Source organism: Camelina sativa, chromosome 10, assembly GCF_000633955.1.
Source record: "Camelina sativa cultivar DH55 chromosome 10, Cs, whole genome shotgun sequence".
NCBI classification, from domain to species: domain Eukaryota; kingdom Viridiplantae; phylum Streptophyta; class Magnoliopsida; order Brassicales; family Brassicaceae; genus Camelina; species Camelina sativa.
The window spans coordinates 3,154,935-3,167,743 of record NC_025694.1 but is presented as its reverse complement, the minus strand read 5'-3'; the positions used below and the strand labels follow the sequence as shown (position 1 = coordinate 3,167,743).

Here is a 12,809-nt window from a genome sequence, read left to right as displayed (position 1 = left end):
AAAAAAAAAAAAAAAAGAGAGACTTTAATCAAAGTGAAGCTCAGAAAAAAAAATATCAGCGAAAGAAAAAGAAAAAAAGACACTTTTTGCAGAGAAATCGAAGCAATTATGGAGAGAGAGATGAGATGATATAATAAAAGAGCAGAAGAAGCTCGTGCGGTGGAGATTCCACTGGAGATATATAGGCCGTGTTTAATGACAATACTAGCCCCGTATGTGTAAAGCGGTGTAATGTAATGTTAGATGAGGAAGGGTGTTTACGTAAATGTAACATTTGTGTCTCTTTAATTACGTACTATTATTTGTTAATGATGGTGACGCAGCAAAATTAGCTGGTTTTTTTTTTCCCGCTACGTAGAGGAGGTGGATTTTTGATCCTCCGATACGGATCTTCGTCCACGACACTTTTTCTGTGTTTGCGTGCGTCGTCAAACTGAATGTGTTTTGTTGTAGTAAAGCTTTTCTATATATATATTTAATTAAAACAAACAAACAAAAAAAAAAAACATTTGTTATTTACTTATTTTTGCTCTTAAATTGACTAGATAAATTACCTTTTTTTCTTTTTCTTTTTAAATGAATGGCTGATGTAGTTTCCTTTTTACAGTACTTATAATTATAAATTTTTTATAATGGAGTACTATTTACTAAAAAGTTTATACTACCAAGAAAATTCTTTTTCCACCCGATGACGAAGAGAAAGCTTTCATTATGAGCTACTTTTTAGGTCGGCAAACTAACTTATTTAACAAAAGATTTTACTCGAGTTCCCATACAATAATATTTTCAATTGTTTCACTCGTGCGTCGTGGCCGTCCATTTCTTTTAGCGATCTCATGTCCATTTTATCAGGCCCAGTTCATCCAATAATTCATAGTATCTGTGTAATGTATCTAACATAGTACATATGGTTCCAAATCCGCAAAAAACATTAGCTAAAAGCATTGGTAATGTTAAAATAAACTAGAGTACAAAAATAAAACTAGAAAAACAAATGTTATCGAAAATGAATATGCTTAGATCCAGATCATGGATTCATATCTATATTCTGGAGAAGATCGGATTTCATATATTTTGTACGAGATGAATCACATCTTCTTTAATACTATGTACGATGATATAACTACTATGTTAGTACTTAGTATATGTGATTTATTTTTCTTTTTAATAAAGTATTTATTTTTTAGTATTTGGTATATGTACCCCGATAATTACAAATATCTGGATTTTTTTGGAGTTGGAATGAAGCGCACGATGAATCAAAGAGAGAATATAGTGAATATTTTGCTTGCCCTAATGAAGATGTATTCTTGATTGATACACCACACAGGCACACACACACACAAAACAAAATATGCTTGATTTGTTTATAGTCTCGACATCCGACCTTATTCATGGATATTCGTTTGACCAATCTAAACAATGGCAAATGGTTGATTATGAAAAAAAAAAAAAAAAAAAAAAAANTCGTCGCCATGCATTCACCTGACCTAGTAAAAGTCATAGCAATTAACTAGCATAAAACATTTTAAACTATCTAGCTAGAGGATAAAATGTACAACACGGAACGGAACGGAAGAATATATATTCTAACGATTTGTTTTATTTTGTTCTTCAAACTTTCTCCTTAATAATATAAACTAACAGCCTACAAACGTATATGGGAAAGATTTGAAGAAATTGTCTTGCAGTTTTAATACTGTAAAAAATTGTTCAGTCGAATCATTGTTTTTAATTTATTTACAAAGGGACAATTTGACTTCTTCGCCTAATTGACTTGGTAAAACAGAGATTTAAAATAATACAATTGCTACAAGTGTATTCGTTGGTAAAATAATAATCTGGCAAGTGTTATTACTTGTCCATAAAAAAAACTCCTACGTAAACTCTATATAAATCCTCGTGTCTAACCCATAACACACAACACAAAGTAAAAGAGCTCGTACGTAGACAACTAAGAAAACTAAATGAAGATATTCAACTCTTCTCAAATCCTAATACTCGTGGCGTTAGCTCTTGTCCTAGCTTTTGCGGTTCCTCTGAAAGCTCAAGACCGGCCACAAGACTACCTCGATGTACACAACCATGCTCGCGACGACGTTAACGTGCCTCATATAAGATGGCATGCGGGGGCGGCCAGATACGCCTGGAACTATGCCCAACAAAGAAAGCGGGACTGTCGTCTCGTTCACTCAAACTCAGGCGGGCGTTACGGTGAAAACTTGGCATGGAGCAGTGGTGATATGTCTGGTGCTGCTGCAGTGAGATTGTGGGTCAAGGAGAAGTCGGACTACTTCTACAATTCGAACACATGTCGTGCTGGAAAACAATGTGGTCATGATACTCAAGTTGTGTGGAGAAACTCGGCGTGGGTTGGGTGTGCCAAAGTCAAGTGTGACAATGGTGGAACCTTTGTGACTTGCAACTATTCTCCTCCTGGTAATATTAGGGGCCGTAGGCCTTACTAATTAAGTAAAAGTGCGAATGCAGACGAATGTAACTTGTCCATAGCGGACGTGTGGTGTTTCTGTAATATCAATAATTAATCATCATCATAGGATGATATGGTGATTCCTTTGTGTGTTTATGGTTTGTATAATATGTTGTGACGGAATAATACGCTTTCGGTGCTTATAATTGTGACGTACACTAATTAAATGACGTTCTAAGTTGAGGTAGCGGGCTAAACTTAACACAATATTGCTTCCATCCTACCATATTTTATTTAATAGTATATTACTATAAGTTATAATTGTGATTTTTTTGCTATTTAAGTCATCAATTGTAGGCAACCGTGATGTTGAAACCGTTGTTTTTTTTTTATATATAAAAAAAAAACAATGTTATCGATCCCATACTGAATTCTTCAACTGGGGACCATCATAAATTGGTTTTGCCACCTTATCATGTTTAGGGTGCAATCCTAGTCTTCTTGTAATCGTGTATGTGCTTATAAATGTTAAAAAGGCTTGTTTGATGGCTAAAATTCAGAAACATTTGGAAAGTATTTGCCAGATTATTTTTTTGCATGTTGATACAAGGACATTAGATATTGATTTCGATTTGCCCAAAAAAAAAAAATATATTTTTTATTTTCGGAATTTTTTGAGGTGCTGTTTGAATGGACAGAAATTGGTATTTTGAACCAATCGGAACCTAAGGTTAAACGAGAAAACAAATATATTTGGTTGTGGAAAAATACGAGGATTAAGATAAGCTATAGTCCAGAGAATTTAGATTTCGAACATATCAATTCGAGAGACTTTTATTCCAAATGATACCCAATAAACAATAGTTACTTCTTTTGAGGTTGTGGAGTACCGTTTTAGAAATTTGAAAGTTTTCGTCTAGGCTTATTTATCTACACAAGTAACACAACATGTCCACGTCTGCTTTATTTTGTTTTTAGTCGACAACTACATTATTTTTGCTTAGCTAGAATGACTGCATAGTCATGTGAGAAACTACGTAAAAGAGCATTGGGGAGATGATCAGTTATACTTTTATAAGATTTATAGATAATTAATTTACACATTTCCATTGATATATATATTTTTAAACGTTTCTGTTTTCAAGTTATAACATCAACTCCAATAACAAATGACGAAAAATTACATTAGTTTGATAGATATCTATAATTTCCAACGATTATCCTCTCTTTACCAATTGATTCAATCAAATCCCGTATATATATAATTTTTTTTAAAAATGTATGCTATTAAGTATCGATCTCTTTTAAGTTTTAAGTCGTCCAATTAACTAAAATTATAAAATCAATTAGTACATATCGTTGATAATAAATGGCCATACTTGCAAATAGAAAATAAGCTAAAAAAAAAAAAAGAAGAAAATAAGCTAATGAATAACCATCATGTGACAAACTATATAATATCGTGATGGCTGCATATTAATATTTGTATTATTTAGCTATCCTACGTCAGAAGACATGCACAAATTAAATGTCAGTGATGTGAAACTCCAACAACTATATATATATATATATATATATATATATATTATATGCATTTTATGGAACATTTTCTCATATATATATATCTCTAAAGTATTAGTATTAATTAATAACCGAATTATCAACATACACTATGATATCGTTTTTACGTTTATCCTCGAATTTTTTTTATCATCCTTCCTTGTTTAATAGTCTCGCCTTATATCCACATCTTCTTAATAGTCAGTTATTTCATTGTTAAAACGTTACATCTCACCAACATCTTAAACATAAAAATTTACCATCCACATTCCACAAGAATGGACATATCAAATTTATAACTGTATGTATGTATGGATGATCCAATCCATGACAAACACGAACATGGCAATATATAGTTCAATCGACAAATATATACAACGTACTGTATATGTTATACTAATCATACATAACCAATAGTGGTACTCAACCACCCATATGAGAATGCAGAACCACACGCTCATATTAGAATTTCACTAATCACGTCAATTACTATGGCTGTAGCTACGAAAGAATCAATTGGCCTACTATAATATTAGACCGAAGACGCATATATACATTTCTAACTATTAATCTGTAAATCATTTTGAATTTTCGTCTTACATAAATATTATAAAAAATTACAAGTGATTGTTTCTAAAATATAAACGTTCAACAAGTATTTCGATACAAAACTACTATATAATGTATTCAATCCTCACTTGTAAAACCCACAAAAACTAATAAACTCAAACGTCAAAAACGAAAAAGATGGAAATCTTTAACACATCTCAAAACATATTCTTGGCTCTAACCTTTTTCCTTGTTCTCATCGTTCATCTAAAAGCCCAAGACAGTCCTCGAGACTTTTTGGCAGCTCACAACCGAGCACGAGCCGAGGTTGGGGTGGGTCCCTTAAGATGGGACGAGAAAGTGGCTGCTTATGCCCGTAACTATGCGAACCAACGTAAAGGTGACTGCGCTATGGAACACTCGAGCGGAGCCTATGGAGAGAACATCGCTTGGAGCAGCGGTGGCATGACAGGCGTTGAAGCGGTTGACATGTGGGTGGGCGAACAATTTGACTACGATTAAAATTCCAATACATGTGCTTGGGACAAACAGTGTGGCCACTATACTCAAGTTGTGTGGAGAAACACAGAGAAGTTGGGATGTGCAAAAGTAAGATGCAAGAATGGTCAAACCTTCATCACTTGTAACTACGATCCTCCTGGTAACTGGGTTGGCGAGTGGCCTTACTAAAATAAAACTCCATTCAAATGCGCTTATGAATCTATGTCTTTACTTTCATGTATGTTTGTATAGTTCAGTTATACCAATCATCTATCATGCAACTAATAAAGATTGGTAATTGTCCGGTCTGGTCCTCTTTGTACCATATATTATATATGTATATACGTGGAATAAAAAAATGCAATGCTACTGTTTGCACTTGCTTTGTTTGCTAAATGAAAATCTCCTCTCCTTTTCTATGTATACGCGCACACATAATTAAATTTATATTAGATGTACTACGTAAAAAACACAAACACGATCAGAAAAGCACCTAATATGTTATTTAATTAAAAAATCGAACCCCTTACATTTTCATTACGCTCCAATGATTAGAGAGACACATCCGTCTTTTTTCTTTTCAAACGAATGTGAGTTTTCGCGTTTGGATTTACAAAAAAGCTTAACCTAAGAATGTTTATATTTATTATGTACATGCTCATGCACAAAAAAAAAAAAAAGAGTGTGGAAATTGGAAACAGATTTCAGATCACTCTCTATATATATATGAAGCCATATGTTCCACTAAGGAACATCAGTTATGCATGTTTTGATTGAAAGATTACGGATAACAGTTATTCGTAATTTCTTTTTGGGTTACGTATACGTGAGTTTCTCCACGTATCGATGCAAATAAAAGGTCGAACTCGAAGCCGATTCGTTTAATTTCTCCGAAAAACAGAGATTCATTGTTAGCAAAATATATTTTGTCTGTTTTTGTTTTGCACCCCTTAAAGTTTTAGTTTCTTCGATATGATTATATGAATTATTGGATAGTATTCCAAATGGTGACTTTGTATTCGGAAGACAATTAGCTATAGAGGAATTATGTGATCTGTAAACAACATTAACTACACGGCGAGACTTTAATTTGCTATAATAATAATAATATTATTATATTTTCACATCGACATCGCCTGAAACCGCTTAGGTCATCCGGCTGCTTGGGCAAGGAGGCTGCCCACTAGAAGTTGACTACTGTACTAATTAACGGTTAATTAACACATTTGTGATTGAATATAAGAGAATATGCATGCCAAGGGTTTTTAATCAGTTAGCTGATTTTGTTGAAAATGATTTTACACCAACCATAATTTTGGTTAATTTGGATACTTTTGCTACATCAACAAATTGTCAATTAACCTTTTAAACCAATTGGAATTCCGAATCTGAAAGCCCATCTTTTAGGATATACTATGAAATATATAGAGTTTTTATATTAGAGTTAACATATATATATATATATACGTCATGGAGACGAAAAATGATCTTTTCAGGGATTTGATACATATCATGAATTTTTTTTATCAACTTTTTGTAATTTTTGTTTGTACTTTTTTCTGTAATTTTTTTTTATCTATCATGATTTTTTTTTTGAATTACTAAAGTTTCCGGGGCCTGAGCCCGTACATCCTTTCCAATCAGAGATCAGAGCATTTTCTATGGTCCTCTCCCAAGCGCCGTTCTTCGGGTGACCTCTAGACTTTGCTAAAGAATCTTTACCAACTGAGTTATCCAAGTTTGGTCTATCATGAAAATTTTTCCCTCACCATGAATGAGTATTTGCTTTATTTTGGAGGTCTACGGATCAGCGCCGGTACCTTATATCTAAATAGTCTCTAGAAACGATTGAACCAAAAATATATTATTCTTTCATAGCTATCCGAGACTTTAAGCGATGAATTGCTAAGTTGCAGTACGTTTCTTTATTGATCGACTGAACCAAAAAATACAAGTCACATTTTTAAAAAATTATATCTGATCCATAGCCGAAACCAATAATTTTAAAGATATTATTCCACCACCCTTAGCCGACCGAGATACTCAATTCATCACTATCAGCTCTACAAGCATGCCACCTTTTTTTTTCGCACACCCTACACAGCCCTAATAACGTGCGTACATCACTTCACATTAATGTTTAGAAGCCTTTAGTCTTTTAAATATAGTGTCTAACCAGATTTACTTCAAAACGTGACACCAACTAGGCCATTTAACTATAATTTGTGTATATTATATATAAACATTTTAAACTTTCTATAAGTAGCCATCGAAAACAAACATTCATCTTACACTAACTTTAATTTGTTCCATGAATCTTTGAAGACGAAATAAATATCATTAAAATGTTTCAGAAGGTTGCTCTTGAGACCTTGGTTCTCCTACTTCTCATTAATTACATTACACAAATCGATGTTTCCTTTGCACAATACTCTCAGTATCCGCAGTCACATGAGTCTCCGGACAGCTACCTCAGACCCCATAACGCAGCCCGAGCCGCGGTCAGAGTGAAGCCCCTAAGATGGGACTTTGGTATAGCCACTGTGGCACAGGACTACGCAAACCAACTAGCCGCCGGTTCCTGCAGTCTTGAACATTCCTCTGGACCATATGGTGAGAATCTTGCATATGGCGGTGGAGACATGTCGGCAGCTCAGGCGGTTGCGATGTGGGTGGATGAGAAGTCGTATTATGATTTTTATTCAAACTCGTGCCACGGTCCGGCTTGTGGACACTACACGCAGGTCGTGTGGCGTGGCTCAGCTCGGCTCGGTTGTGGTAAGGCTAAGTGTGATAATGGTGCAAGTATTGTTGTGTGTAACTATGACCCTGCAGGCAATTTTATTGGAGCTAAACCATATTGATTTCAAATTCAATTGATGATTGTGTGTAAAGATGTTTGTATTAATTATTTTTTGATTATTTTGAAAATTCAGTACATGAGATTACATACTTCTTTTCTATAAAAGTATGGCGTTAAAAATTGTATAATTACAGAGTTGTTGAGGGCCAACCTTCTAGCGATTTGGTGTAATTGCCTTGTAATGTTAATCTCTTTATAACATGGAACCCAAATCACTAAATCAAACCGTAGATCACAAGTTCGACTCTTAATGTTGTTGTTCAAAGTCTTTGCAATTACCGTTTTACCACAACCTTCTAAGCCCCACAGAGCAACCCTATTAACCGCATCGTCCGCTAACAGGGCTGTAATCTTGGCTAAATAACCCGACAAAGAACTCTCATGATCTGCCCTAACACTACAACAATGAAATTGCACAGGACAACTAACCCACGCCATGTTATTGTAGATGTCGTCTAAGTCCACGCCTTGCTCGTGATGGGACAGAGTATTCGAATCTGCTATTCGGATCTTCCGTGGGGAAAAACACAACCACCTCAACATCTTCATCATTGTCAGTTTTCCTCTGCTTCTTATCCTCTAAAATCTTTCTTGTAAATATCTTAATTCTATAAGCATACAATATATATATATATATGGTTTTTTTAAAAAGAAATTTTACATTATGCTAGTGTGTATTTAGATTTGGAAAATATACATATCTAAATAATTAACAATGTACGTCGGTTTCATTGTCCCATTAGTTATTTTACTTTATGTGCGGTAAAAAAAAAAATAGAAATTTTACATTATGATAGCTATGTATTTCGATTTAGATATGTATCTTTGTTATAAGTTAATGTCGTTCCCTTACTCAATGTATATTTGTTATTTAGGCTGAATGTTACATTACTTACATACTATATAATAGCATATATAGCGATATATTTAAATTCATCTTATTATTACTACATAAAAAACATTAATCATCTGAACGTAACCTCCCCCACTGGCCCACTTACACGAACTCTATACCGATGCGTGATATCACAAATCTGTGCAAAATGAAGTTGCAGCCAAACAAAAAAAAAAAAAAAAAAAAAAAAAAAAAAACAATAGGAACTAGGAAGTGAGTTAAAAAGTTAAGCGCCTCTTACTTAACATTGATACCAAAAAAAACAAAAAAGTTAAGCGTCTCTTTTATCTCAAAATCAAACTGAATGTTGTAAACTCATTAGAAAGTAGGACCGCCGAGTCACTGAGTACTTTTGCTGCTTAACTTGAACAAGTAGACCAAGTCAAACAAGTGCTTCAAGATTCTTCGCCCTCTCTTCTAGCTCCATCTTTGAAATGTACTATCATTCCATGTCCTGATATACAAAACCGCCATCAATATCCAAAATCTTCATAATAATTCTTTCTATAGAGAAGGTCATTTTTATGAAATTATATGGAAAACTTGTAGCTGTGGATAATATAAGAGGGATAGATTTATCAATAGTCGAAGAATTACCAAGTCTGAGTTACTTGGTCTCGTTGGAACAAGAAATAAGAGAGACCTGCTGATAAAAAAAAAAAAGAGCATGTTGACAGAGAAGTAGAAAGAGTTCACATCAGATTATATATCAAATATTCAAATGTGTAATTGCTAGCCATCAACAATTCTATATATATCTTATGGTCTTGTCGCCTTCTCTAGTCCACTTTGACCACTTCAAGAATGACTCATACACATTAGGTTACCTAAAAAAAAGTTCTAAATTCCTTGTTATTTATTTTTTCTTCAAGATATAGGAGGTGTTGTTGTTTCAACCATAAACTAACATAAGAGTTTATTTCATTTTTCTAACAAATTGATTAGAATTATTTATTTTATATATTTTTCTTTTCTCATTTTCATGATTTTATAAGTTCTGAAATTGAACTATATTTGACGATTCATTTAATAATCGCCAGTAATTTTCCATATAAAAAAAATTATCAATAATTGAAAATTAATAGAGAATTATTCTCGGAAAAAAATAATTGAAAAAAAAAATAATGGAGTAGACAATAGTCATCGGTTCACCATCTTTGCGTTGTCTGGGCCTTACCTCTGTCCTTCACACTCTTTCCTTATTCAAAGTTTTTTTTTTTCTCTTTTTTTCTTTGTTTTGCCTTAACTATAAACTCCAAACTCGAAAGCTTCTCTGTCTTCTTCTCTTAGATAACTCTCTCTCAAACTCTCAAGGTACTCTCTTCTTCTTCACAAAACTCCAACTTTTTTGTAGTTGTCTCCGAATCTGATTCTTGTCTCTATTGTAGCTCATCTATATTTTTTTTTGTTCTTGATTTTGGCTGAAAAACTCAGCTATTTTCAAGAATTAGTTTCTTGATTTGACTCCTTTTAGCTGTTTAAATCGAAGTTGTCATGGGTGTGTCCTCTTTCTTTTTTTTTTTGCCATGTCCCATTCTTCTACTACTACTTGTTTTCTTCGTTGAATTTGTCTACAAGATTTGGGGATTTTAAGGTTATGAGTCTCTGTTTGCTGATTTAGGATTTCAATCTGTGTACTTTGGTTTTACTTTGTTCACCCCTTTACTTGTAATTAATTTGATATTTTTTTTTTCCCTTTTGCATGTCACATCTTTTTATTGTTCTTTTTGGTTTTAATGAACTCCAAAAATTTGGTCTTTTAGGTTATTGATTTGTCTTATTCTATAAAAGCTGGTTCTTTATTGTGTGTCAAAGGTTAAAGATTTGAGTTATGGTTTTTTTGTATAGCAGTTGAAGATGAAGAAAGCATCAAGCAGAAGCCAAAGAGGAAGCAAAGGTATTAAAGGGAAGCATGTTTTGCAGATTTGTGTTCTGCTTGGGGTTTGCATTTGGTTAATCTATCAAGTGAAGTATTCTCATGATAAGAAGGAGTTTTATGAGAAAGATGGCGAGAAATCGACTGTGTTGTTGTCAGAGGTTGAAGACGGAGTGGTGAAGCTTGGGAGAAAAGATCTTCTTCCCGGTTATCATATCAAGAAGGAGAAGCGTGAGAAAGAGGATGAGGATGAAGATGAGATTAGCCATGGAGGAGAAGAGAAGAAGAGTAAAGTAGAGGATGAGAAAGAAGAAGAAGAAGAAGTAGTTGAGGAGGATGAAGAAGATAAGAATAAGCAAGGAGAGGAAGTAGCTGAGGAGGATGAGGAAGAAAACAAACATGAGGAAGATGAGATTGATGAACAAGACCAAAGTAAAACCGTTGGAGATACTGATAAGGATGATGAAACACTTGAAGAAGAGAAAGAGAGTGGAACGAGTGAAAGCGATGAGAAAGAGAAAGATACTACTCATGCAGATGAGATTGATATGACCGTTGATGAGGCACGCGAGGAGCATTACAAGGCTGATGATGCTTCCAGTGCTGTGTCCCATGAGTCTCGGATACTGAACACTGAGAAATTGAAAGAAAGTTCTAATGAAACAGCTCAGGAGAATAATTCCAATAGCACTACAAGCGAGGTTGAGATCCAGAAGCAACCTGTCTTGAAGCTAGGAGAAGCAGCAGATGTTGTGAACAAAACAACCACAGAAGTGAAAGATAGTGACAGTGAGCCATCCAGTTCTGAAGCAAAAAGCGCGGTAACTGAACTACAAGGTGAAACAGTTAATTCCAATTCGACAGAAGCAATTCTTGAAGCTACAGGCTTTTTGCAGAACGAAGCAAAAATCATGCGAGATCGAAGTCAAGAGAAAAGTGCACCGCCTGCAGGATTCTCTGAACCACAGCCTGTCTTGGAACTTGAGCAAATCAGTAATGAATTTGATCCCAACATCACTGTTTCTGCAAACATTACCAACAAAGATTCCCTTCAAGATGAGTCCAGGAACTCAACTTCAGAGTCTTTGCTGATTGAAAACATATCAGGCTCAAACATGACCGAGGTGAAGGAGAATTCAAGGTTTGAGGGTGATGATGAATCAGCTGAAAAGGAAAGTTCAAACGTTTTCTCTACAGAGCTAACGGAGGAAGCAGATAATACTTCAGAAACGTCAATTTCTCAAGAAGAGATGGATGCACTCACTGATCCACAAACTCTGCCAGATATAAGAATAGAAGGGAATGAAGAAGACGAAGAGGAAGCAATCGGAACAGAGTGAAAGAAGCTCTAATGGAAAAACTGATAAATTAATGTGAATGTTTTTCATGCTTTTGCAGCTATGCCATTGTAAAAGCTCAAAACATCAGTCTGTGTCTGTTACTTAGTTTCACAAAACTGTATATTCATTTGGAACTTTGGTTACGGATTGCTTTCTCTGCTCTTCAGGAAACCTGACTTTAACATTAGCAGTAGAAGAAGAGCTCAATACTTTGTCAGTTAAGTGCCCTGTGACCGACCAAGTCTGTAATTTAAGCTGCAGAAACTCAGAATATTTGGAGTTATAAACTCTAAAAATGGTTATTCTCAACTTTCGCTTTATAACACCTTTATTTATGTCAACTTGCAACTTGCATATATTGTTTCTAAAGGTGACATTGATAACAAATTTATTTGAAATCAATAACAATCATGTTTTTTTTTTTGACCTCCAATAACAATAATGTTAAAGAGTAAAAGATGGACAAGAACGTTGGCAAGAGACATGCCATCATAATCACTCTAGTTAATCTTCTCAAAGCACCTAAGATGCGATACAACAATTATGTTTGTGTTGAGAGCTATTTGGTGCGGATGGAAAGCTCTTGGAGCTGCTTTGGATCGACTTCCGAGGGAGTCCTCGTCAAGGCACATTGCGCCGTGGTTGTCTTTGGGAAGGCTATTACATCTCTTATGGAACTCGCACCTCCCAGCATCATCACCATTCTATCTAGTCCATAAGCAATTCCCCCTGCAAGTTCATATCAATTCTAATGTTTCATTAACCATGCTTAACTAATCTTGTTCAGCAGCATC

The 12,809-nt window shown here is 34.5% G+C and overlaps 5 protein-coding genes and 1 pseudogene across 7 annotated transcripts in view; 4 read left to right on the top strand and 2 right to left on the bottom strand.

The window, feature by feature from the left end:
- LOC104716780 (DUF21 domain-containing protein At4g33700) overlaps positions 1-156 on the bottom strand; it is a gene marked incomplete in the record, with an annotated part of 4,518 nt that extends 4,362 nt beyond the window's left edge. Inside the window, 1 exon segment of the mRNA XM_010434223.2 lies at positions 17-156.
- On the top strand, positions 1,917-2,637 carry LOC104716779 (pathogenesis-related protein 1-like). Its single transcript, XM_010434220.2, has one exon. It carries the CDS (start codon positions 1,968-1,970, stop codon positions 2,466-2,468), a length of 501 nt encoding a protein of 166 aa, XP_010432522.1. The 5' UTR covers positions 1,917-1,967; the 3' UTR covers positions 2,469-2,637.
- LOC104716778 lies at positions 4,695-5,437 on the top strand (annotated as a pseudogene).
- On the top strand, positions 7,335-8,124 carry LOC104716777 (pathogenesis-related protein 1-like). The gene has a single exon (XM_010434219.1). The coding sequence runs from the start codon at positions 7,387-7,389 to the stop codon at positions 7,903-7,905; it is 519 nt and encodes a 172-aa protein (XP_010432521.1). The 5' UTR covers positions 7,335-7,386; the 3' UTR covers positions 7,906-8,124.
- Positions 9,957-12,205, top strand: LOC104716775 (myb-like protein X). Of its 3 annotated transcripts, none has more exons than XM_010434216.2 (2): positions 9,957-10,113; positions 10,651-12,205. In XM_010434216.2, exon 2 carries the CDS (start codon positions 10,657-10,659, stop codon positions 12,013-12,015), a length of 1,359 nt encoding a protein of 452 aa, XP_010432518.1. In that variant the 5' UTR covers positions 9,957-10,113; positions 10,651-10,656; the 3' UTR covers positions 12,016-12,205. The 3 variants fall into 3 exon arrangements, with proteins under 3 accessions (XP_010432518.1, XP_010432519.1, XP_010432520.1); XM_010434217.2 differs by having other exon boundaries at positions 10,648-12,205; XM_010434218.2 differs by lacking the exon at positions 9,957-10,113 and adding an exon at positions 10,134-10,297.
- Positions 12,326-12,809, bottom strand: part of LOC104716773 (aspartate--tRNA ligase, chloroplastic/mitochondrial) — a 5,522-nt gene continuing 5,038 nt past the window's right edge. Inside the window, exon 16 of the mRNA XM_010434213.2 lies at positions 12,326-12,560. The gene's annotated coding sequence lies outside the window, so the exon portion shown is untranslated. The remainder of the gene's footprint in view (positions 12,561-12,809) is intronic.